The 26432-nt window shown below is 36.7% G+C and overlaps 1 protein-coding gene across 2 annotated transcripts in view; it reads left to right on the forward strand.

The window, feature by feature from the left end:
• LOC106172541 (laminin subunit alpha) overlaps window positions 1-26432 on the forward strand; it is a 44674-nt gene that overhangs the window by 16557 nt on the left and 1685 nt on the right. The window contains exons 22-70 of one of the 2 annotated variants that reach the window (XM_087002700.1): window positions 150-232; window positions 510-651; window positions 1130-1259; window positions 1610-1758; window positions 2132-2247; window positions 2516-2733; window positions 3014-3372; window positions 3650-3790; window positions 4029-4178; window positions 4507-4608; window positions 4962-5045; window positions 5278-5399; window positions 5639-5747; window positions 5975-6088; window positions 6387-6505; window positions 6851-6943; window positions 7502-7719; window positions 7982-8082; window positions 8330-8510; window positions 8703-8840; window positions 9101-9252; window positions 9444-9548; window positions 9851-9962; window positions 10316-10486; window positions 10717-10910; window positions 11418-11534; window positions 11796-11953; window positions 12208-12346; window positions 12720-12819; window positions 13079-13198; window positions 13446-13631; window positions 13920-14074; window positions 14574-14747; window positions 17837-17967; window positions 18628-18778; window positions 19191-19315; window positions 19613-19938; window positions 20347-20443; window positions 20710-20833; window positions 21278-21436; window positions 22259-22401; window positions 22743-22913; window positions 23210-23325; window positions 23712-23877; window positions 24133-24322; window positions 24551-24715; window positions 24963-25116; window positions 25576-25706; window positions 26096-26201. In XM_087002700.1, coding sequence (XP_086858826.1) covers window positions 150-232; window positions 510-651; window positions 1130-1259; window positions 1610-1758; window positions 2132-2247; window positions 2516-2733; window positions 3014-3372; window positions 3650-3790; window positions 4029-4178; window positions 4507-4608; window positions 4962-5045; window positions 5278-5399; window positions 5639-5747; window positions 5975-6088; window positions 6387-6505; window positions 6851-6943; window positions 7502-7719; window positions 7982-8082; window positions 8330-8510; window positions 8703-8840; window positions 9101-9252; window positions 9444-9548; window positions 9851-9962; window positions 10316-10486; window positions 10717-10910; window positions 11418-11534; window positions 11796-11953; window positions 12208-12346; window positions 12720-12819; window positions 13079-13198; window positions 13446-13631; window positions 13920-14074; window positions 14574-14747; window positions 17837-17967; window positions 18628-18778; window positions 19191-19315; window positions 19613-19938; window positions 20347-20443; window positions 20710-20833; window positions 21278-21436; window positions 22259-22401; window positions 22743-22913; window positions 23210-23325; window positions 23712-23877; window positions 24133-24322; window positions 24551-24715; window positions 24963-25116; window positions 25576-25706; window positions 26096-26201 — 7207 coding nt within the window. Of the gene's footprint in view, window positions 1-149; window positions 233-509; window positions 652-1129; window positions 1260-1609; window positions 1759-2131; window positions 2248-2515; window positions 2734-3013; window positions 3373-3649; window positions 3791-4028; window positions 4179-4506; window positions 4609-4961; window positions 5046-5277; window positions 5400-5638; window positions 5748-5974; window positions 6089-6386; window positions 6506-6850; window positions 6944-7501; window positions 7720-7981; window positions 8083-8329; window positions 8511-8702; window positions 8841-9100; window positions 9253-9443; window positions 9549-9850; window positions 9963-10315; window positions 10487-10716; window positions 10911-11417; window positions 11535-11795; window positions 11954-12207; window positions 12347-12719; window positions 12820-13078; window positions 13199-13445; window positions 13632-13919; window positions 14075-14573; window positions 14748-17836; window positions 17968-18627; window positions 18779-19190; window positions 19316-19612; window positions 19939-20346; window positions 20444-20709; window positions 20834-21277; window positions 21437-22231; window positions 22402-22742; window positions 22914-23209; window positions 23326-23711; window positions 23878-24132; window positions 24323-24550; window positions 24716-24962; window positions 25117-25575; window positions 25707-26095; window positions 26202-26432 lie in introns of both variants that reach the window. The other variant, XM_087002699.1, reaches the window with a different exon arrangement.

A 26432-nucleotide genomic window follows, 5' to 3' on the forward strand; every position in this document is an offset into this window, starting at 1 on the left:
TCTCTCTCTCTCTCTCTCTCTCTCTCTCTCTCTCTCTCTCTCTCTCTCTCTCTCTCTCTCTCTCTCTCTCTCTCTCTCTCTCTCTCTCTCTATCTATCTATCTATCTATATATATATATATATATATTTTTTTTTTTTTTTTTTTTTAGGAATCTGTGGTTGCTATTCCTCTGGACCAGTGGAACTTTGGCTATGTCTCGCCCAAGCTCAAGTGTGTGAGACGAGATGGAAAGTAAGTTACAGAATATTTCTTTAACATATGACAGTTTCTAGTACAAAAGAAAAGAAAAATAAGTAAAATGCCATATATTGGTGAAAAATTACCAAAAAAGAAAAAGAAAACTTTCAGATGGATCACTTGATATAAAAGTCACAATGAGTGTGATTTTTGTGAAACATTTCTTGCTACACAGGACTTAAACTTTCAATACAGTGCAACTATATATTGGAAATTTTTTTCGTGGATGGTAATTTGATGAATCTTTCTGAAACTACAATTTCATTTTTAGATGCATAGAAGGAGCTTTCCGTGCCCCTACTGGTTCTATCAAAGTGGAGGTAGAGAACAATGAGAATCCAGCCACTACCAATCTGCCTCCTGAGATCATAGATGTGAACGTTGGCCTGGTAGAAATAGGAAGACGGACAAAGGTAAGTTGGATGAGAAAGATGACTGAGTCTATAATGTGTGTGCGTGCATATGTATGTGCATGTACTGGTTTGCCTTTTAAAATTTGAGAGTAGTTTTTAATGACATTTTGAGAAAAGATTCAGAAATGATAGTGGTGCATAGTGGAAAAGTGATACTGTGTATACCCCCCACAGTTGATGACAATCAGACAGGGAAATTGCCAGTCTGACTGGGCAGAACGTTTTCAAATGCCAGAGTAGTATATTGATACCACAGGTTTATGTAATAATACAATATGTAATGATAAATCACATGTGAACATAAACAAACAAAAATCAAAAACCTAACTTGAACCTGCATAGAATTAGGAGGGCCTGCAGAATTTTTGTAGTGCAGGTCCTCTGGACCTTCAGTATCTCATGAGTTTTCCCCATGGCTACAACAATATCTATCATTCAGTGTGTTCGTATATAACCCTGTGCTTGGTTTCTCCATTAGCCCACTGTGAGGATCAATGTCCGAATCAGTAATCCAGGAGAGACAGTGATAGTTGTCCAATACTACAACCCGTCCTCTGCTCCATTTGATGTACCTGTCACTCTGGAAGTCAATGGAAACATCTATAAAGGTAAGGTTTTCTCCTTCAAACTTTTAAGAGTAACAATTTTCCAATAGTTGCAAGCACACATCTATTCATAATAAGTCTTTTCATCACATTTTGAGTGTGGTTATGGTGATTTAGGTAGTATCAGTTGTAATCATGTTTATTACAGTTTGACAGGGAATGTGATATATTTGAGTGTTTTCCTCTTTGCACATACTAACAGTCGATGTGAATAAGTGTTTCAGGAAAAAAATTGTCAGCAATTTACATAAAATGAAATTTTTACAGCTAGTTGTAATATAAGAGCACTTTTGAAAATGTATTTAGAAATTATGTGATATTGTATATATACCTTACTTTTCTGTGTTCTCCAGGCACATTCCGTGCAGACTACTGCCCAGGAGTATCAGGCTGTAGAGCAGTGGTCAGATGGGACGGTACACTGGACCCTACCATTGTGGACATCCCCTATAATGACTTCAGCCTTGTATTCAATAACACTGCTGACAGTCAGCTGTGGTTGGTGAGTGTCAGCATGCCAGGTGTTCTCAATTTAGTCTTCAAAAAGGCAATATTAGCTCTGACAGAAACATGGTGTTCCGGCCAGAATTTGTTTTTCACTTCTCTACTGAATTTTGAGTTTCAAATGTTGAGTTATAAATGAGTAACTGAACTGTTATTTGTCCAGTTATTCTTTTAATGTCTATTTGTAGTAACTCGGACAATAACTTGGGTATATTGTTTAACTTAGTCTTGGGTATTTTTTAACTAGTTCTTACTGTTAGTTGTAATTAATTAGTAGAAGCAGTAATTTTTATTGTAAGGTCTCTGTAAAGCGGCAATAAGCTAAATGATTTTTCTGCTCAGTTTTAATGTTTCTATTTCCAAACTTGCAGGACTACATCCTGGCCATCCCTTCATTCCAATATGACACCCAGGTACTGCAGCCTCAGCCCATTGATAAGGCAGGAGAGTTCTTGCTGGAGTGTGCTGGAGACAACTTCAATATCAGGTAGGGCACAACAGACACAGTAGGGAGGTTAGATTAGATAGGTAAAAAGTAAATGTTTGTAAGCAGAGAAAAGGATAAAACAATATGGATTAGTCTTTTATGTATTTTAAAAATTGGGAAACATTTCTTATAACTCAGTTTTACATTAATTAATTGGTAACTGACTGAATAGACAATGAATTTGGTCACACTGACATTCCCTAGTAGCAGTGTTTTGTTTTTTGTTTTTGAAGATCAGACTATAGAAATCAGAAAAAAACTTTTTCAGTCCTGACAGTCCCTCAGTGAAACCATTTTGTCGCCGTGCCCTGTTCTCTCTGACCACTGACTACAACAATGGCGGTCTGCAATGTAACTGCAACTCGGACGGCAGCCAGAGTTTCCAATGTAATGAGTTTGGAGGCCAGTGCAGATGTAAACCTAACGTCATTGGAAGGAAATGTACTCAGTGCCGTACTGGATACTTTGGATTCCCTGACTGTCGACGTAAGTCTATAGAATGCCTTTGTGTGCGTGCTAAGTCTTGGAATTGAATATTGTATCTGCATCACTGCTGTAGGACATTATCTTACATGATACCATTTATAAAAACTTCACAATTCAAAGTTCTGTTACTTGCCATTAAATATTTATTGTTAAACTGTGGTCTAATAGTGTACTTTTTATCAAGTTACTGAATTATGTCAAATGATTTCTTTTCTGTTATCTAATATTACTTGCTTACTGTATAACACTACCTTGCTTAAACATTTATCACTATTTGCAGCATGTGACTGCCCACTGGGACTCTGTGACCCAGTCAGTGGACGTTGTGTGTGCCCAGCCAAGGTGACCGGTCAAAACTGTGACACCTGCCTTCCTCAGACCTTTGCCTATGACCCCATCGTTGGCTGTGAGGACTGTAACTGTGACCCCAGCGGAGTGGTCAGCTCCCAGTTTGGTGGAGAGCTGGACTGTGATCTCCAGACTGGACAGTGTAATTGCAAGGTCAATGTGGATGGACGCAGGTGTGATAAATGTACTGCTGGTCACTATAACTTCCCACAGTGTAGCCAGTGTAATTGTGACACCAGGGGGACAACTGAGGAGATTTGTGACCAGAGGCTGGGAGCTTGCTTGTGCAAGGTGTGTTTTCACTTTATGAAGATTCTTTTTTTTTAGTTATTAACATATAATGTATCTAGCTAGAATGATAAAGAAATGTTATTTGAAAGTCACCGACATTAATTATTTAGAAAAACATATCAGTGTTGAAACTCAATACAACATAATATCTATAAGCTTGGAAGTATAATGTTTAAAATTGAATATGGAATTTTTTGGTTCATTTTGTCCTTGAGTCGTATCTGATTTTTTATTGAGGTTTAATTTATCACCATATAACATTTTATTCTTTGCTCAGGTGAACACTGATGGTCCACGCTGTGGCACTTGCCGTGCTGATACTTTCTTTTTGGAAGAAAGAAACCCCAAGGGCTGTACACAATGTTTCTGTTTTGGCAAGACCAGTAAATGCAGCAGCTCAACTCTCTTCAGAGAACAGGTAACAGGCATTGATTTGAATGAGGTTGTGGGAAAACATCAGTGACTGATACCTATGATATTATCGTTGATATAATAATTTCATAGAACCTATTATGCATTGTTACACTAATCTGTAGAACACTTTGACTAATATCTCTGGACATGAGCATTACTGAAGCTGTGCTTATTGAAAATCAGCAGTTCCATAAAGCAGAACATGGGCATTCTAACCATCATTTATCACCTTTGGTTTCCAGGTCTCTGAGATGGAAGGCTGGCAGCTGTCCAACGGCGCCAATCCCCAGAAGTTTGGCACCACTCTGCAGGCAGACCTGAGGGGGGAACCACTAGACCCAGAAGGGGAAGGGGTCTACTGGCTGGCTCCTGATGAGTACCTTGGAAATAAGGTTTGTGAATAAGGCATAGAATTTGATGGCCAAACCTAATATATCAGTTGTTAAAGAATCAGTTGAGTGTAGGTGAAGATTACAGTTATTACAAGAGAGTAAAAAGGGGAATTTTTAGATTATTATTATAAATATTTGTGAAGTTTTAAGTGCATGTAGGTGGACTTTTTCATAATTTGTGTACTTACAAAAATATTTGATGCTTAACTGAGATGATAAAAAGGCAAAAAATTTAAACATAATTGAAACAAAATCATTAAATGTTATGAAAACTGAAATGATAGTGATTTTGATTGAAATATTGACAATCTATATGTTTTCCATCCAGATTACCTCCTTTGGTGGAAAGCTAATATTTACCATAGCATACACCTCAGACCGTGGAGATGCTTCAGGCACATACATGGAACAGGCTGATGTTAAACTGCAGGTGAGTTAGGCTAGTAAAATTAATTAGCCTGAAGACTTTTCTTCTTCAACAAAACCTACTTGTGCTGTGGATATTTTAGGTGGCCTGTTGTTAGTTAAAGTAGAAAATTAATTATGTACTGTTTAATTAGTTTGATATTTTCAAAAGTCTGATTAGGTACTTGATACTGTTGAAGCTTGGATACTCAAATAGTTGGGAATAAATGAGAAATTGACTGGATTTTATTTCACTTCTTAAATAAGAAATTTAAGACCCATTTAACCCATTCCACAACATTGTACATTATATATTATGAAATTGTTCTGGACATTTATTGCCTGTTTGTGATGCTCACTGTGTTATTAAATTGCCAGGGTAACAACTTGACCATAGTTCACAAACTTCCAATGCAACTGCAGCCAGGAGAACAGAAAACTGTGGAAGTAGACATCTTGGAGGTGAGAGTAATTCACTACTTGATGTCTGTAAACCCCTCTCTGCCATCTTGTTTTAATTTGACAAAGGTGATGTTTTACCAGCTGTTTTAGTGACATTTTGGCGATTTGTTTACAATTTTACAATAATCTAGTGAGAAAAGAGAATTGTGAAGATGACATGCACCTTGATTTAAGAATGGATTTTAATGTGTTTATCATGGAAGAAATGGTGAGAATTTTGCTGGTGTTTTAGACTAACTTCATGCTGGAGTTAAGTGGTGACATGGCAACACGAGAACAGTTCATGCAGATCCTGGTAGCTCTGGACTCTCTGAAGATTAAGGCTTCCTACAACACCAGGATGGAGTCTAGCAGGTAATAGTGTGTGTAGATTATCAGCAAGATGGAGCCCACCAGGTTTTTGACATTTTGCATGACTGCTACAGATTTTAATCTGAAACAAACTGATCACGAAAACATATTTTTACCTGCTCAAAAGTTAGAATTGTATGACCTTTAATATCACATGTTGTTGAAAAGTTGCTCTTGCGTAAACAAAAAAAATCATTAACCAATAGAAAGAAGTGCTGATATCCCTGTATTATAATTGTCAGGTTGAGTGATGTGCTGTTGGATATTGCCACAGAAAGTGGTGCTGGTGTCCCTGCCATGAACGTAGAGCAGTGTGCCTGCCCAGCCAACTACAGGGGAAGCTCCTGTGAGGTAGGAGGCATTTTATACTATTGCAGTTATAATATTTTGAATGTATGAATTGTGTCGTTGATTCTAGATGGAAATTTAAAACCTTTTCATGCACAATGATATTACGTCTTAATGAGATATATAGCAATTCTCTTCCTCTCCACCTTCTGCATTTCTCAGTTCTTTATTTTATCACCAATATAAGATATTTCCCAAGTGACAAGATAAATGGTGTATTTTTCCCCTAGGACTGTGCAGTGGGTTACTACAGACAGGAGACTGGACCATACCGTGGGGTGTGTGTACCATGTGAATGTAATGGCCATGCAGACCAGTGTGACCAGGAGACTGGTGTGTGCATTGTAAGTACTGAGTGTGCGTGCATGTGTGCTCGAGTTCATATGACAGAGATGGCTAGAATTGTTCCAAGTTTTTCATATTTTGACAGAGATGGCTAGAATTGTTCCAAGTTTTTCAAATTTTGAATAATTTGGGTATCAGTGATAAGATATGATTAAGATTTTTACACATCCCTACCTAGATTTTTACACATCCCTACCTAGTTCAGTTCCTATTTTCACTAATAGCCCTTATTGAGCATTCTGTTATCAAAAGATGCATTTATAGTTTCCATAATATTCATTATTTATTTTCTTTCAGGGTTGTACTGGTAACACGTATGGGGACCACTGTGAGCTCTGTGTACAGGGTTACTATGGTGATCCAAGAATTGGGGAGTGCCAGATTTGCCCCTGTCCTCTGCCTCAAACCTCTAACAAGTAAGCAGTGTAAAACATTCTGTTGAAATGTCTCTCTGGACCATAGTTTTAACTCAGAAAGCAGGAGCTGGTGCCATTTTCTTGAAACCATCTTAGATTCGTTGTTTTTGACTCTTGAAGATCTGTTCGAAAGTGTTCTTGTGTATAGAGAAATTCCTGGATACGATATTGTGATGAATTTATATAAACACTGGATTAATGCATGTTATTTACTTTTTATGCTGGCAGATGAAAACTGGTAAGTATCTTACGATGAATTATAGATTATGGTAAATTGAAATTAATGAATCAATGTGAAATGAATAGTTTCATAGTGCTAAACTAAGATGATTTCCCTTCTTATAGTTTTGCCACCAGCTGTGGCCCAGATCCTCTAGGTGTGACAGGACAGATCATATGTGAGTGTAGACAAGGCTATGAGGGAACCAGATGTGAGAGGTATATCTAATTTTTTGTGTTCTCTAAAAAGTTTTTGAAAAAATTATGTTGTATATTATCATCAAGTGTTTTGAATACAAATTTGCTTTTAAAGGCACATACGAACTGAGCATCAGTGGAGTTAGGGTTCCCAGTAACACATCTAAACCACTTCTACTAGTTTCTTATATGACTCAAATAAGTTTGACATGCCAAGGGATAAACTGAATAGATCACTTGATCAGCCATAAAAGAGCTTTAGACTGCTCCTTTCCTTAAATTTTTGGTTGGAAATTTAACCTACTTTCGTGACCTACTGTTTTGCCCCATTGACATACAGCATAGAATGCTAGCAGAAAAATCTGTTCAAACATCATTTTCGGGAAAAATTAAACAGTGCCGTTTGGTTATTATCTTAGTTATACTACTTGAAACTATATGCTGGCATTTGGTCAGTTTTTGTGGCAAAATATTGGCTTTGTATGCATCTTTTAGACAAGAATGTAACTGCTTACAAATGAAAAAATTACCAATTCAGTAATATTAACATTTGACCACATTCATTACCCATATTTCTAGGTGTTCTCCTGGATTTTATGGTGACCCCACACAACCAGGTGAGGTGTGCCGACCTTGCTCATGCAGTGGCAACCTTGACCTCACTGACCCCAGGTCATGTGACCGCTTTTCTGGCATCTGCAACCTGCGGATGTGTGAAAATAACTCCACTGGGGACTACTGTGAGAGGTGTAAGGACTGGTTCTGGGGAGATGCTGTGGTGGCTAAAGACTGTCAGCGTAAGTTTTGATGCTGAGAGAAGGATCTTATTATGAATGGAAACTAAAAAGTCAAATGACATGAAGTGTTGTCTTACAAAATGGAAAAAAAAAGCAAAATTGGTCATCCTTTATCCTGTTTTCACCCTGTAAAACTATTATCTTTGCAGTTTCTGTGCTCATAACACATTTTCAGTGTATGATAATTGCAATAGTTGAAAGTTGATGCTAGAGCCTTGACTGTTACTGTTTAGTATGTATGATATGTTGTCTTCCCTCCTAGCCTGTACCTGTGACCAGTGTGGGTCAGTGGAGTGTGAAAACACCAATGGTTATTGTAACTGTAAGACCAATGTTGTGGGCCGCAACTGTGACCGTTGTGCTGTAAGTGGTGAAACATAATTAATAACTAGAGTAGACTAATGAGACAGTGATGTTCTTTGTATGCAAGATTTTATGTTTGTGTATCATGTAAAGTTCAACAATGCTTAATTGCACATCAGTGGAAATCTTTCAATTTATTACATACTTAATTGTGATATTGAACATTTATTTGTTGTTCAGAAATTACATGCTCACTATCCAGTTATCGAAATTCCATTTATTATTATTATTTGAACTTTTTGTCCAGCCTGGCCACTATGGCTTTACTCGCTGTAACGGCTGTGAGACCTGTGCCTGCGACGTGGCGTCAGTCAGCCCACAGTGTGACGATGAGACAGGACAGTGTCAGTGTCAACCTGGAGTTGTTGGCAAAAAGTGCGAGAGATGTCAGAATGGATTTTGGAACTATGGACCATCTGGATGTACTAGTAAGTAGGATGGTCAGCATCCAGGCTCTAATGCTGGTCTAATGCTGGTTGAACCTTTTTAAAAATTGTTTATAAAATGTACTTAAATACTTAAATAAATGATCTTTATGTGGACAGCTTGAGGAGGTATGAACTACAGAGAGAAATGTAATAAAAACCTTGCCCTTCATCCAATGTCTCTTTCATATCTAGAATGTGACTGTGAGCTAGATGGCGCCACCACATGTGACCCTCTGACAGGCAGCTGTCAGTGTCTGCCAGGTGTGACAGGAAAGAGGTGTGACAGGTGCTTTGACAGATGGGTTCTCATACCTGAGGAAGGGTGCAGAGGTGAGGGAGACTATTAGAATGGTGAAGACAATTGTTAGGTGGATATGTTTAAAATGAAATTATTATCATTATTTCTGTTAAATTGATTTTACATCTCATACATGGTTTTTAAGAAAAAATCATTTGAATCAAAAAGATATTAAGCTTTTGTAACAATGGAAAAGCACACACTTACTTTTGCATTATCATTTTATCATGAGCAACTTCATATTTTTTTCTGCATTCAGTTTTATGATATCATTACACTTCGTTTTTTCCAGAATGTGACAGCTGTATTCACATCCTACTGGATGATGTAGAATTCCTTGATTTGGATGTTATCCGCTCCATTCGTAACCTGCAAAACATAAGTGTTGGGATCTTTGCTCTAGAAAGACTGAACAACATCAGTACTGCAGTGGAACAACTCAGGGTAACATACACTAAGATGCCTACCTTGATTTCTCTATGTTATGGTGCTGACCACTGAAATCATGGATCTTTTCTAGTATCAACAAAATAAAAATTTCAGTCAGAATTGTAGCCTCTTTTAGCCTTAAATCAGGTTCGCTATATCACTGAACATGTAAGATAATGTTGTTTTTTTTCCTCCATTTTTTTCAGCCTCGTTTGGCAGACATCAAAGTGAGTGGAGACTTGTCTGCTTTGGAGCCTCTCAAACAGGATGTAGTGGACTTACAGAACAAGGCCCAGGATCTGGACACAAGAGTAAGCTTTGAGGGTCTTTGTTACTTCAGATAAAAAAAACATAAATAAATACTTGAAATATTTGATCATATTATCACTTTTTTTTCATTGTAAGAGTCACAATGTTGTCAATTTAAAAGGTCATCTGTCATCCTCTAAACAAGACTTCATATCTCACAATCATCAAAGCCTTTAAATAGTAAAATTTAGTGTAATTAAATTACTTGAATGACAATTCATCTGCTACAGAGGAAGTTTTTTTACCACCTGTAAACTGAATCAGACATGTTTATCAAGTTAGTTTTAAACAAAATCTACTTCAGGCTGAGAATGCAGCATTTGATGCCGTGCGTGCAGCAGATAAAGCCAAAACATCCAGAGATGCTGCCCTAGATGCCAAGGATCAAGTCCAAAATGCTGCACTCCTAGCAAGAGGTAAGTTGATATTGTCTCATGATGGACTTTTAGGAACAGATAAAGCTACTGTGGAATTTGAATTAGGAAATGAAATCAAAATTTCCTGAGTTTTTCAATAATTTTCTAGTATTTACTGACCATCACACTGTACTTTCCCAGTAACGGACATTTTTTTTTTTTTTTTTTTCGGATGAGAGTAACTTGACTCTGCAGCAGAACATTTTTATTCACACTATATTTACTGTAACCGTAAAAATAACTCTGCATTTGTTTATATTTGATATTTTTACCCCTCAGAAACCAGAATTTCTTCTTAGTGAAAAATATGATCAGCTGTTTAAGCCATTTGACTCTCACTCTCTGCTTTCCAGATGCTGTCGAATATGTCCAGGATTTGTCACAGAAAATCCAGCAGGGATTGGAGGGCCAGAACATAGATGAGCTGATAGCCAGAGGAGAGGAGATCCTGCAGGAGATCAAGAACAGGAACTTCTTACCAAATGATGACAATGTCCAGGCAGAACTAAGAGAGGCTGAGGACTGTGAGTGTTAAAGAAATAAATGGAATTTAGATTTAGCAACAAGTAAATGTATTTGTATCAGTACATTTGCAGGTTGCTACAACTTATTAGTCTTTTTCGGTTATCAGGTAAATTATCTATCTTAACTCCAGAATTTTCAAAGCTCCCCCCCCCCCTTTTTACTTACATAATCATAAACTGTTCTATCAACTGTATATTATATTGTTTTGTTACTTTTAATGTCCATGCAGTGCTGTCCAGAGTGAAGAGTCTGAAGAGAGTTGCTGACCAACAGCAGAACAAAACCAGAGAGTTGCAACAACGGCTGGTCACTTATGATGACCGTCTCAAAGATCTCCAGGACAGGTCAGCTAGTGCCAATCAGCAGTCCAGGGATGCCCAGGCATGGAATGATAAGAACAGACAGGAAATAAATCGACTGAATGTAAGCATATTCTATAAATGGTTCATCAAAATCAGTGTGTAAATAATGTATATGGTTATCTAATTATGTGTGGTATGTTTTATTAGAAGACTATTCAGTGGTGTTATAAGGTCACAGGATCTTTAAAAATATGAAAAGTATATCAGTTTGTTTTAATTTTGTATACATAGCTGATGTTCATTTATATTTTCCCAGTGACAGACTTGGTTAATATAAGTAAAATATTTGATAAGAGGTTTACTAACTTACAAAATAACATGACATTTTTTTTTTTTTGCAAAATACAATATTCAGTACATAATATTAGCAAAATAATGAGGACCTGTTAAAATAGAACAATAAATTATGCAGGTCTCTTGGATTTATCAGTAGGGAGATAATTGTGTCCAGGTATCTGGCATAGCTTTTAAAATGTTAGCAAGTTTATAGTATCAAGATAAAGTTTTTATCCCATCTTTCACATCATAGTAGTTCATTGAATGCTTATGAAGTTGTATCTTGTTCTAGACTCTGATGGGTGAAGGCAGCAAGTTGCGTGATGAGATCCAGGCCCTACTAGAAATGGCCAGTCAAATGCTGACAGATGCTGGCAAATATGTGGCAGATGCAAGGACAGCGTATAGAGTCAGTAGTGCCTTGGATTTGTATTTGCTGAGCTCTAAGTAGAATGTAGAACATAAGCCAAATATTAAATATTTTCTAATTTTTTGGGCAATAGAAATATGAAATGTATTACTGTTCTTTGTCAATTTCATCATGTTAAAAGACAGCCCAGAATTCTGCACTTGCATTAAACATGCTTTTATTTTCAAAATACTAAGTGCAGACTTTTTTTAAGAAGAAAACTTAACTGGGAAAAGTTAACTTTCTTTGATTTTACTTCAGGATATAGAAAGGGATTCCACCAGACTGACGCAGGCCCAGGAGCAACTGAAGAATTACCTGCAAAGTCTTGTTGATGAAAATCAGAACTTGCGCCCCCTTGTGGACAATGCAACAGTACATGCCAACAGACTTGCTCAGCAGGCTGATATTTTGGCAAAGTAAGAATTTTGAATTTTAGGTATTTTATACAGTGGGTATACATATTGTTAGTGTGACTAAGTTTATTGCTCATTTTCATTGCACATAGTGTTGATTCAGATAGAAATAAATTGTTGGCTTTTACATAAAGGGTATGAACTTGGCTTAAATCTTAAATTGCTAGGATAGCAGGTGCACTTTTTTCCCCTCCTCGCGACTATCTGATCAACATTTTAAACTGTGAATTTAAAAAAGTAAATCACTTGCATTTTAGTTTGATAGCAGACACCAAGAAGGTAGCAGACAATGCACTGAAGGCAGCCATGGCATATGAGAGCATAGCTAACTCTATTGAAACTGCTCTCAATGAGTCACAGAAGGCTGTAGATGAAGCCAAGGAGGCTCTAGAACTGGTAACTTTATTTTAAAGATCACAAATTAAATGTTATTTGTTGTTGAAAATAATCTATGTTGGGTTTTTTTCTGCATCACTGTGCAATCCAGATGATGTGGGGTTAACTCTTCAGAGATAGAGTGAAACCATGTGCCAGGCTGTATGCAAAAGTGACACCCAAAACATATGGAATTTGTACATTTTGTGCATTAGACTGTAATTTGAAAAGACTTGAGAGCAATTTGTTGTCCCACTGCGGTGGCTAGTCTTTTTTACCTGCCTTGCTATATATATATATATATATATATATATATATATATATATATATATATATATATATATATATATATATATATATATATACACACACACACACACTTCTTTGTTTATAGAGCAAGGGTAAGACAGATGAGGCTGATGCCAGCCTGAAGGTTAGCCAGGACCTGTTGGCCAAAGCAAAGGACCTCAAAGCTAGGGTGGTGGCTGGGGGAGGTAGGTAGACCAGTGGGAATGTTGGGGGAAGTAACTCTCACTTTGCTGTTTTTTTATACTTCAAAATATGCACTATTGTTCATGCAATATGTGATTGTTTAGCTCCTTTCTGAAAACAGATAAGTCTCACTAGTGATATTTGTATTACTGCTGCAGTTGGAATGCATCATTCTTGAACACGCTAAATACAAGTGACATTAAAGTAAGGCTTCACCTGTGTGTGCAGCAATGGTCATATAAACAATGCATGTTTTATCAGACTTGAAAGACCGCCTGGACATGGCTGTAGATTCCACCAAAGAAGTAATGGATCTGAATGCCCAAACAGAGAACAAGATGACAGACCTCAGTCTGGGCCTGGGCATGCTTCCAGCAAAGGGTATGATATTTTCTAATACCAGTTAACTATCTTTTAACTTATCATCTTTTATGTTTGTAAAGAAGTCTATCAGATCTTTCTTCTTATTGGTTGTGATGTTATCTGTGAGATGAAACGTAGATTTTAGTTTATCTATTGAATAAAATTCACCAATCATCCAAATGTAGAGTGACAAATATAAATGGAATGAGTAAGAATTTTTAATGAATGAATAAATTTATTTATTTATTTATTTTTATTTTTGCAGGAGCCATAGAGAATTTGGCCAAAGAAGCAGCTGCCAAGGCCATGGATGCGGAGAACAAGGCGGATGCTGCAAGGAGCAAGGTCCAGGAGATCATTGACAAACTCCCAGGTGACAAGGACAAACTGCAGCAGATCAGCGAAGATGCTGACATGGTTAAGACAGACATAGACGCAGCCCAGCAGCAAGGTAAAAAATTCGACCAGACAGAGTTTATATACCATGTAATCTGAACCTATTAGTTATCTTAGAGTAGTTTGACAGAAAGAAAGAGACTTTATTGCAGATGCAATCTTTTGTTTTGGTCTGTTGATATTATTTTATGGAAAAAGAGGTGAAAGTTTTATTCCTCAGCTTATTTATTTAAAAATAAGAAGAAAAATACATGTTGCCTCAGAGGGAAAGTTCATGTAAGAAAATCCAAATAGAAGTGTTAAACTGGAGTTTGGTATTTGCATCTTTAATTTGTTGTTCTAGTTGAGTCGTTGACAGCTCTTGTGCCAAATGCAACCAGAGACATCAACAAGCTGTATGACCAGTCCAAGAGGATAGATGGTGTAGCAGAAGACCTCAGAATTAAGATAGCTGAACTGAAGGAGAAGATAATCCAGGCACAGGAGAGAGCAAATAGTGTGAGTTCAAATAGATCATTTTTTGTTCATCATGGATGAATAATGCCCCATATTTTGATTAAAATCAGGTAAATGTGAAGGACGGCTGCTAGAATTGAATGAAATATTGAACCACAACAGAAATTATCATCAGTATGAGATTAACCCAAGCAAATAAACCACGTACCAACTAAATACTGATATTGATTTACACAGCATTTTGAAAATGTCTTCTGGAGCTTTCTGGACTATCATTATTGGTGTGTGTGTGTGTGTGCACGTGTGCGTGCGTGCATGGGTGTGCGTGCATGTGTGTGTATATACTAAGAAAGTGCTAGCAATTTTTTCACTTAGCCAAATCACTACTTTTTCATCCTTTTTTCTCCAAATGGTTTAAGTTCAACTAAAACAAGTCAAATCAACCCTGTTTTGTTTAGCCAATGTAATTCAGTTTTAGCATTGGGGAGTGTTATCGCTACCCTAGACATTTATACATACTATCATTTATTTTTCCTTCCAGATCCGTGTGGGTCTGACTGTATTCCCCAACACCACCTTGGAGCTGCGTAACCCACAGGAACTGAAGGATGCTGGCTCCTTCACCAAGTTGTCCACTTTTGTCAACACCACTGACACTGATGGTCTGCTGCTTTATGTTGGTGCAGATGCGAAATCTGGAGCAGCTGTGCCCACTGTAAATATCTGACTTGTTATTAACTTGTTTTTACAGGTTTTGATGTCGTGTCTTAACTACTTACAAAATCTTATCGAGCCATAAAAATATTTTTAAAAGGCTACAATTCTAATTACTTCAATGATTTCTTTGAAAGTTGATGTGAATTCTATTAAGGGACATATTTTTCAAAATTTGAAGAGCCAAGGAAAAACTTGCCTGTAAAGCTTTCAGTAACTTTATTTATTGTACCACCAGCGTTAGCGCTGGCGGTACACATGGTTTCGGTCCCGTCCGGATCGTTCCGCCGGCTCCGCCGGACGGCTACCGTTACCGCTTCTCCTCCTAGACGGTAAGGGCCCCCATACCCATCTCATGGATTTAGGTCACCTATAATCTCAACTCGTTCCACGTAAAATTAAGGCTTTGTCGGTATTGGGGTCTGGGTGTGGCACTCATTACAATGCACCCTTGTCTAAAAATGGCAAAATTAAATGCTAATTATCTACCCTACGGAAGGAGTTATGGGAAAAATTTCTATAGACGGCTTTCCAAAAGTCATATGTGTAGATTTCAAATATACCCTTGGATTTGACCTTTGACCTTTACTTCAAGGTCAAATGGGCCAAAATTTTCAAAAAAATGAAATTTTTTACGAAAAAAATTTTTTTTGCCCTGTTATTCAGACACTACACAGACTTAACCAATAATATTATTGGAAAGTGTTACCCTTCAGGTCATCTTTCATCTCCATGAATTTGGGGTCAATCGGTGCATTTTCACGGGAGTAGCGGCCATAAGATACCGAAACTGAAAACTGTCTCTAATTCGGGAACCGTTAATGCTAGAGACCCATTCTTTTTTGCATTTTGTAGAGCATGTAAAGCCCAACACTGGGGGTGGTCTCGGTTTTTTTGTATTCCATACGGTTTTCAAGTTACACTGTATCAAAAAGTACATATTGGTGGTAAAAGCAAATTGTGCAGTATGGTAATGGATAATAAATTTTGAACTCTGGAAAAATAAAACATAAGGCTTGGCAAAGCAGACAACTTGTGTTCAAAAATGACATTATTTCATCAAATTTGAACTTCTGAAACTTCAGAGCACCTCCTATTTCAAGGATTTTGACCAAAATGACATTTTCTTTATTTTAATTAATTTTTTCTGTACGAAATTTAAGGCACATTATGGTAACTCCAAAATTATAACATTTAGTCCCTTATATCTCCAAAACTGGCAGAGATAGGTCCATAAATACTATTGAAGTTGAATAGGAAGTCATATACTGGCAATCTTACTGTGACCTTGAAATTGACCTTTGACCTACTTTTCACCATGAACTGAACTTTGCAAATTTTGCTTCCCTTTTATCTCCAAAACTGGCAGAGATAGGTCCATAGTTACTATTGAACTTGAATAGGAAGTCATATACTGGCAATCAAAATGTGATCTTAAAATTGACCTTTGACCTACTTTTCACCATGAACTGAACTTTGCAAATTTTGCTTCCCTTTTATCTCCAAAACTGGCTGAGATAGGTCCATAGTTAGTATTGAACTTGAATAGAAAGTCATATACTGGCAATCTAAATGTGACCTTGAAATTGACCTTTGACCTACTTTTCACCATGAATTGAACTTTGCAAATTTTGCTTTTTTTTTATCTCCATAACTGGCAGAGACAGGTCCGTAGTTACTATTGAACTTGAATAGGAAGTCATATACTGGCAATCAAAATGTGATCTTAAAATTGACCTTTGACCTACTTTTCACCATGAACTGAACTTTGCAAATTTTGCTTTTCTTTTATCTCCATAACTGGCAGAGACAGGTCCGTAGTTACTATTGAACTTGAATAGGAAGTCATATACTGGCAATCTATATGTGACCTTAAAATTGACCTTTGACCTACTTTTCACCATGAACTGAACTTTGCAAATTTTTTTTCCCTTTTATCTCCAAAACTGGCAGAGATAGGTCCATAGTTACTATTGAACTTGAATAGGAAGTCATATACTGGCAATCTAAATGTGACCTTAAAATTGACCTTTGACCTACTTTACACCATGAACTGAATTTTGCAAATTTTGTTTTCTTTTATCTCCAAAACTGGCAGAGATAGGTCCATAGTTACTATTGAACTTGAATAGGAAGTCATATACTGGCAATCTAAATGTGACCTTGAAATTGACCTTTGACCTACTTTTCACCATGAATTGAACTTTGCAAATTTTGCTTTTCTTTTATCTCCATAACTGGCAGAGACAGGTCCGTAGTTACTATTGAACTTGAATAGGAAGTCATATACTGGCAATCAAAATGTGATCTTAAAATTGACCTTTGACCTACTTTTCACCATGAACTGAACTTTGCAAATTTTGCTTTTCTTTTATCTCCATAACTGGCAGAGACAGGTCCGTAGTTACTATTGAACTTGAATAGGAAGTCATATACTGGCAATCTATATGTGACCTTAAAATTGACCTTTGACGTACTTTTCACCATGAACTGAACTTTGCAAATTTTTCTTCCCTTTTATCTCCAAAACTGGCAGAGATAGGTCCATAGTTACTATTGAACTTGAATAGGAAGTCATATACTGGCAATCTAAATGTGATCTTAAAATTGACCTTTGACCTACTTTTCACCATGAACTGAACTTTGCAAATTTTGCTTCCCTTTTATCTCCAAAACTGGCAGAGATAGGTCCATAGTTACTCTTGAACTTGAATAGGAAGTCATATACTGGCAATTTACTGTGACCTTGAAATTGACCCTTGACCTATCTTACGAAGAACTTAAATTTGATTGTACCATATATATTTTTTGCAAAAGTTTAAAAATTCTTGTTGATTGCATTTTTACAGCTTGTCAAGCACAAAACTGGTGGCTGTGTCCCTTATTTTGTGTATGTGGGGGTCTATATGAATGCGCTTGCTCCAGCTGGTGGTACAATATTCGGAGGCGGTATCGCCTCTCTGATCCTCTAGTTTATTTATTTATTTTATTATTATTATTATTATTATTTTTTTTTTTTTTTGTAATTTGTGTTGTCAAAATAGTCTTCATGCCTTGCAAAAACTAAGATTAATTCCATTGCTCTCTCAGATGGATTACATGGCCCTAGAGTTGAAGGAAGGCAAACCAGTGTTCAAGTTTGACCTGGGAGATGGGCCTGCAGAGATAACAAGTGACAAGAATGTGGCAGACAACAAGTGGCATGAAATTATTGCAGAGAGGTATAAATGACCACTTCTTAATATAGATACATCATATGTAGTCTCTATAGTAATAGTAAAGTTACATAAGCAAAGGGGATTGCAAACTATATGTAATGTTTTGTATGGAAGCATGGTTTATAGTTATAGGTTTGATGCCAGTATTGAGGTATTCTAGAGCTGGGGAGTAGAGAGGTTTTTTTTACTCATCTTAGTGTATTTGTGCAAAACTTAAATAATGCAATTGTGTTGCTTTTTCAAACAGGATATTAATATTGCTTTTCCCTTTAAGGTACTCTCCATTGGTTTGAAAATCCTCTCTTTGCTTATTTTAGCTATCCACAGCTTCTTATAAAACCTAACATGCAGCTCAAAAATGATTAAACTCCATAAATATTTTTTCTCGAGAGTATCTGATGTTGATATTTCCATTGGAGCTTATAGAAAAATGGTCGTTGTAATAATGTCTGGCCAGTCATTTTAAGCTTAAAAATCAACCTTAATGAATTTTAACAAAGGTTGAATCCAAGTGCAGAGAGATAGATAAATGATTTGTGAGAATGAGAAAATTGCTCATTTTCTGGGGAAAATCCATTTTAGTGGGTAAATCCCATGGAGTGTACCTTATAAATTCTGAAATCATTCATTACACCACTTTCTCACCTATGTCTTCCTGTCCAGGACTGGGCGTAGTGGGGTGCTGACAGTGAAGACAGAGATGGAGGAGGATGTGTTTAACGAGGGCTCCACCAAAGGTCAGAACAATGTCCTGAACCTTGAGGACCCTGAGACCACCAAGATCTATGCTGCAGGAATCCCTGAGGATGCTCAGGTAAAAGCTAGTTACAGCTAAGTTTATGCACATAACGTGTTAAGGTGTGAAAGTTTTCAGGTCACAGTAAAAGAAATTGGATCTGTTTAGTGACAGTTTCTACCATCACGGACACCTTGCTTCAGATCAGTTGTTGATATCTGGCAAGACATGAAGACCTTTTTGGTAATAAACTGAGTGATAATTACTTAAACTGTCAGTGGAGAATAATTATTTCACAGATATTGGACATTTGTCCACATGAGCTTCATTTTGACCATTAGGTTTCATACTCAGATTAGAATATATTATGCACTTACATGATTTTAAGCACTGTTCATCTTTTTTTTTGCCAGGTTGATTTTGCAAGGTTGATAAAATCTAATTTGAAATTTTATAAGAGAAGTATAATTTGTGTGACCTTTGCCTTCAGGTGCCAGACGTAGTGTCAAGAGAAAAGTTTGAGGGTTCTTTGGAGGGAGTCACATTCAATAATATTCCCATAGGCCTCTGGAACTTTGAGTCAGCCTCAAATAATTATGTTGGTGCCATTGAAAGGTAATATTTTTGCATTAAAGTCATTTGTGGGTTGTTGTATTTTGAGTGAGTGAAAACTTCTGATTCTGTGATTATGAGGAATATACAGAAAATTAAATTGTGAAGATTCTAAAATGACTCTAAAATGTTAGATTTTGTGTTTATGCCACCTTTTTTATTGGAAAAGTTAAATGCATGTTGTTTTTTTTTGACTGATTTGATGCTCTGTTGCAAAAAAGAGGTTTTTTATTGGTAAAGTATCAAGCATACACATCACAGAAATGGCTGTCAGTTTATTTATTTTTCACCTGTTTTTAGACCAACCGTACCATCTACTTCCACATTCCACAAGTTCAAAGGAGATGGCTATGTTCTTCTGGACAAGAAGCGCTTTAACCCATCTGAGGAAAGCACAGTGAAGTTTGACTTCAAGACTTACTCTGAGAACGCTTTGTTGTTCCTGATAGGAGACAGTGACTTTATGTCCGTAGAGTTAGTTGGTGGGAAAGTGGTCTTCCGTTATAATCTAGGTGGTGGCACCGTGAGCCTGGAATCCCCTGAAAAATACAATGACAACAAAGTTCATTCCGTGGAAGCTGGGAGGTTCCAGAAAGATGGGCTGATAAATGTTGATGGGAAGAAAGGTAGGTTGGAAGCTTGTTGTATATGATGTTTTGTTTGAAAAGCTGATGTCACGAGGCATCTAATTTAATATTAATGGGCCGATTTCACTTCCATAGTTTTTGTTATTGTTTGCATTTCACTTGGTTTCATGTGCAGGTAAAGAATTTATAGCAAGAAATGGTTTTGACTTTGTAAGGGGCCTGATGTTGATACTTCCATGGAAGCTAGGAAGATGGTTCCTGGTTATAATGACTGGCCTGTAATTTTAAACCAAATCAGCCTTTATAAATTTGATTAAATGTCAAATCCAAATGCAGAGAGGGAAAGATCAATGATTCGAGAGTAGGAGAAAATTGCTTGATTCCCAGAGAAAATTTTGGTGGGTAAATTGCATGGAGTTGCCCTTTAATGTTTGTTTTGTATTCTAGTGATTGAGGGTACAGCACCAGGCAATGCCAATGAACTGGGCACTGACAAGAACATTTGGATTGGTGGATATAATGGAGTCCCTCAAGTCAAATACCGGTAATTGGGATACAATATTCATACCAGAATTGTTCATCTTGTGATAAAATATTATCTATGATTTAACTGCGCTTGTGTATTCTGTTCTCTGAATTTTGGTTTACTTAAAAAAATAATTATAGTAAAATAAAGAAATTTAATAAAGAATAAAATAAATACAACAAAATGAAAATCATTTCTCCCAGCATTTGTGTCATATCCAGATATTGGTAAGAAACGACTTAAAACTAAATTTATAATATTTTTTTTCATATTCTTATTTCCAGTGACATTGCCCAGACCAGTACATCTTTCAGAGGTTGTCTTGGTAACATGGAGTTGAACCAACAGACCGTCAACCTGCGTGACAATGTAGCACAGAAAGGGTTCCAGGATGACTGCAGAGAAGATGTGAGAAATATTCACATTTTGTATTTCTTAACAGTGTTTGTCACTTCTGTAAAATAGTTGCAGGCTCTGAAGCCTTGCAAGTTATATGAAAATGTGCTCATTCAAACAAAGATAAGTTTGTTCTCTTAAATATGTCTCCTCAGATAGTTTTCTGCTGTAGATGATAAAACCAGCCATCCACTTTGACAACTGGCTGTATATACTGTTGTTGAAAAATCCACAGAAAACAGAAACAACATTTTTCTTTTCTTTTGCTTACAAATATATATCTCCAGGCATTTGTTTGGGGTCCTGCCATCTGAAAAATTGCTGTAACACCAAGATAATTAACTTTGAAACCTTGCAGTTTGTCAAAAAAAAGTTGTCCAACTCTGACTGGCAGGTGTTTGTTTATTTCAACAGTTTTTTAATATAAAGCATCATAACTGTTTGCATTTAATTTAGGTTCTGAAAGTGGTTTCATTTGAAGCCAAGAGCCCAGGCTATGTAGCATATGATGGAGAGGCACAACCGATCAATGTCAACTCTAAGTTTGAGACTACATTTAAGATTAAAACCAATGCTGAGGATGGCATGATCCTCTATGCAGCCAATGATAGAAAGGTAAGTCTTCCATGCTGCTGCTGCTGCTGCTGCTGCTTTGGCTTTGCTGGGTTACTTTTAGAGGCTTGTACCTCTTGTGTATGCATATTTTTCTCCTCTGTGTAATCGTGCCCAGAAGAAAAAGATACATGTATTGCTATCAGTGTTATGGAAATTGTAACTCTGTAACTCGCCCCAAGTGTCACACTTGCATCATTTATTTTTGTGTTAATGCCAAACAATTGACCAGTATAAATCTTCTCATTTTTGAAAGAGCTGAATATATTTGAACTTTCTTGTGGGCATTATCACTCATAAATGCTTTGTAGATTTTACCTTTGTTTGAAATAGAATAGAGTGTAGAAGTTTTTTCTGTCTCATATTGTATTTAATTAAATGTTAATCCATTGCTTTACCCTTACTGTCTGCTTTAATTTTGTTACATGTGAAAACCTGAAAAATGTATTCAGTTCCTATTATTTGTTTTATGCTATTGTTGTACATGTAAGCTTGTCCTGTAAAGCTTGGTTGCTTCCACCTGGTGTCAGTATTTACCCTGGTAGCAGCTCTCAACTTGCCTCCCTGCCCCCTGTGTTATGGTTAATCTTTGTTTCAACTCTGTTTTTGTGAAACTTTTGGCTGACTGTCCCTCTCCTCATAGCATTTGTATGTGTTATCCTTGGCTGTCTGCAATACTGCAAACACTAGCTGTAGTGCGAGTCAAAAAGCTACTGGGGCATTGCTAACATACCAGCTAGGGGCACAGCGTGGCTTTGTTTGTGTGGCACTATATTAATGGAACCACCACCTGTCTAGGTGACGGATGATACCACGTCTTTCCAGACCAACTATTTTGCGGTGTACATGGATGAAGGTAAATTGACTGTTGAGAGTGAGCCAGGCAACCAGCTGACCAAGTTGCAGACAGAGGGCAAATACAACGATGGAAGATGGCACTACGTTACTGTGATCAAGGACAAGACAAAGTGAGTGTTGGTCTTAAGAAATTTAAATGTGATAAAAGATGCTTCTGACTAGGGGCCTAACTAGTCCAAGGGTCAAATTTGGCCGACCCACTTGAGTACTTCCCCACAGGATATCTATTCAGTGTCTATTAACAGATTAGACAGCAAGCTTTGTTGTGGCTCGCCATATTAGGCCCCTATTCTGAATGGGGCCTTAAACTGTGTTAAATGACCCGAGTTTTTAAAGTGTGTGGTGATATGGTCTATTTTGTTGACGAGGCCACTGTCCCTGGCTTCAGTATCTTAAGCAGTGATGATTTACATTAGAACTGTAGTCATCTGGTTATTTATATTCCTTCCAGGCTGACAGTTGTTGTGGACGATAACATAAGACGCGAGGAAAGGGCAACGGGAACTAAGCGCCGTGTGAAGACCACCACTCCACTGTATTTTGGTGGTGTACCCGAGGGTGCAGCCACCATAAAAGTGGCACCATTTGATGGATGTATAGGAGATATTACTGTGAATACCCTGTATGTTATTTATCCGTTTTACTTGGATAATGGACCAGATAGAAGTGGAGAATTTTTTTTTTAATGGTCATGATTTAAACAAATTGAAGTAAGAATGATAAGCATTGTGCAGTGTATATTACTTAAAGTGACTAAACCAAGGTTAAAGGAGAGACATTTAATAAACAAGAACTAAGTCTCCTCTCATAAGACACAAAGTACATGTGTAGACCTTATAGAATTGACAGAAATTTTGGCCCTGTGTATTCTCTTTAGTTAGCTATTATCCTGACTCCTCTATGTCCTTGTTGTTCCAGTATAGTCAATTTTGGCTCTGTCCCACCAGCAAGCATGAAGAATGTGTCCTTGGCCGGCTGCCAGGTCGCAGATCCAGAGACACCTAGTGGCATTTTGATTCCCACTGCACCAACTGGTAAATATGTTTAAGTGCTAGTGGGTGAAATAAAAATCACTAGGATTGCACTGATATGCTGGTGTTTCATTTGCAAGTGATCCATTAAAAAACTAATTCTACTGATACTTTGAAGGAGAAAATAATGTTCAAAATTTTGATAAAGCTACAACAAACACTTGATTATCCATTTGCAAGGCTAATTCTGTGGACCCTGAACAGATTAGATGATAACTTTATTTGACAGAACAGTTTGGGACAAGTACAAGGACTGAAATTTTGTAAGAAAATGTAAGAAAAGGATAAATTGATATTTTTCAATACCCCAATATATGTCTGCACTTTCTTTGAGTAAAATTTGTTTCTGTCAAATTGCCCTTCTCTCATACTTTTTACATTTTTATCAGGCAATGAAACCACTACTGAATTGGCAGACAAATGTGTCTTGCCATTACGTCCTACACAGGCTCCACCTTCTGGTGATGGGGACACTGGGGTCAGGTTTGGTACACAACCATACAGCAGGCAAGAATACAACAAATTACCTATTGCCAATGTCAAGATCACTAAAAAGTAAGTATTTATGTGACAATTGTTCATTTTTAATTTTCAAGGGTTAAGGCTTGGATTTCTGGTTCTTTTTCTTAGTCATTCTAGTTGAGTTCAAATGAGATAATGGAAAAAAACAATTGTCAGTGTTATTAATATCAACAAAAAGCATAAGTAGACAACTATGTAATCAATAATTTTCAAAGCACACATTCACCTTTATATGTCAAGACAAGTCCTGTTTCTAAAGTATAAAAATATACCGCCATCTTGTTTCAGGTTTGACATCAGTTTTGAGATCATGACTACATCATCTGGTGGACTGCTGCTGTATGCTGCAGACAGCAAGCACACTGATTTCCTGGCAGCCTATATGAAAGAGGGCAGAGTGGTGTTTGGCTTCAACTGTGGCTCAGGCACTGCATGGCTCCGTACCTCACAGACATACAACGATGGCCTGTGGCATGAGGTAGGTGTACTTTTTTCTTGAAGTACAAGGGTAGACAAGTGTGTTTTGCATCAAAAAGATTCATGCACAGATTATTGTCATCTTATGTGGGTGACAACCCATTATAACTCACCTGAGGGCTTTGTGATAAGGCTGAAACGTAGTGGCCTAAGGCGATGTATTTGCCTTAAAATGCTTTCGTTCATTATTTGATTTCATTTCCATTACACATGTTCTTCTTGAAAACAGGTACGTCTGAAGAGAAATCGTAAGCAAGGCACCCTGATTATAGATGGTAAAGAGGAGGCCCAGGGCCAGTCCACTGGGAAAGCGGCCTCCATCAATGTGAAGCCTCCTTACTTTATGGGTGGTATCAGTGAGGAGAGAGCAAAGAAGGCTGCCAGCAATGTGGAGGTATATCATTTGGCGTGCTATCATCCATCCTCTTATAAAAAGACCTTGTGGCTTTAAATATTGAATGTGTCATTGCAAGGAGGTTCAATGGGTCTAAAAAGAACAGCACTTTTAATGTAGGTCAAGTTTATTGCATTGTATCTCACAACATTATTTTAGTTGGATAATTACAGGTAGATTGCATTGTTATATTTTACTGCTAATAATGCTGATTTCTTGTTAAAATTTTTGTAATTTCCCATTTCAGGATGTAACCCAGAGCTTCATGGGCTGTGTGAGGAGCTTTGCACTGAATGACACTCCATTTGGAGACCCAGACAACGAGACTGCAGTCAGCTCTTGTTCTGATGACTATGAAGTAGGAGCCTATGTGGGCGCTGATGGTGGATATCTCACTCTTGGTAAGAAGTACTGAGAAATGTTGAAGAAATTTTTTTTTTTTTTTTTTTTTTTTTTTTTTTTTTTTTTTTTTTTTTTTTTGGCAGGGGGGGACGTGAACACTGGAATGGAAATGTGTGTCTTTCTTTACAGTTTATGTAGGAAAACAAGTCTCGGAGAGAGTTTTTTTGTTTTATTTTAAGAGGATTAGATTGAATAGATGAGCCTCTGGTGTATTTATTGACTCTGTGTTTTTGTCCTTGTTTCTATACTTTTTATTTTGCTCCTTTTAACTTCTGAAAGATATGTTTTTGAGTCTGGACTTTTCTTCACCACCAAACATTTAGAAGCTAATATCTTTTTATCATTTAAAACAAAATGTATTACTCTTAGCATTTTTACTTTGTGTTCCTATATTGTATACGTTAATATTGTGCCATAGAATTGATATTGATTTCTTTTTTGTTGTAATTTATTTTTAGATAACAATTTCAAAGTGGGCATAGATCTGGACATAGAGTTTGAGTTCCGTCCACGCACACTGTCAGGTGTGATCATGTCCGTGACGTCACAGAGAGGGGACTATCTGGCTGTGCAGATGATAAATGGATCGGTAGGAATGGAGATAATTATTTTTTTGTTTTAGGCCAAAATCTCTTTTTAATTTTTTTTTCTACTATATTAAAAATTTTATAAGGTTCAGTATAGTTTAAAAATATTTGAAGTTGTGAAATAAATTTCTTTTATTAGGCAATTTTAAATTACACAATATTTTTTGATATGTCTTTTTAGTCATTGTGAATTTATTTCAAGTACAAAAAGGTGTTTTAGTGAAAAGTGACAACATTGAACTTTATTTATGTAAAAAACACATTACACTGCAAATTATTTTTTTGTTTAGTCCAGTGCATCTTTTATTTTTGTCCAAACCTGTTCATAAAAAAACTCCATGATAATGTAAATTTATGTTCTTAAGATTGATATTGCTTTTTCGTATTGTAGCTTATTGTGAATGTGAATAATGGTGGAGGTGAAATAACAGCCAAGTACACACCACCTGATAATGCCCGCAATACCATGTGTAATGGAGAGTGGCATGAAGTAAAAAGTAGGTTATGGGAAATGTTACAGAACTATTTAATTATAAAGCCTGTCATGTTTTGGTTAAATGGAAAACTAAAGTATACTGTTTAACAGTTGCTACAAGATTCACACAGTGTTTCCTATTTAATTTTGACTTCTTTAAATGATTATTTTTTTTATTCAAAATAAATATTTGCCTTTTAGAAACTTAAACTTCATTGAGCCATTTTACTTTTCTCCTGAATATTGTTACTAA

This window comes from Lingula anatina, chromosome 1 (assembly GCF_051362555.1).
Source record: "Lingula anatina isolate TDL-2025a chromosome 1, LinAna3.0, whole genome shotgun sequence".
NCBI classification, from domain to species: Eukaryota; Metazoa; Brachiopoda; class Lingulata; order Lingulida; family Lingulidae; genus Lingula; species Lingula anatina.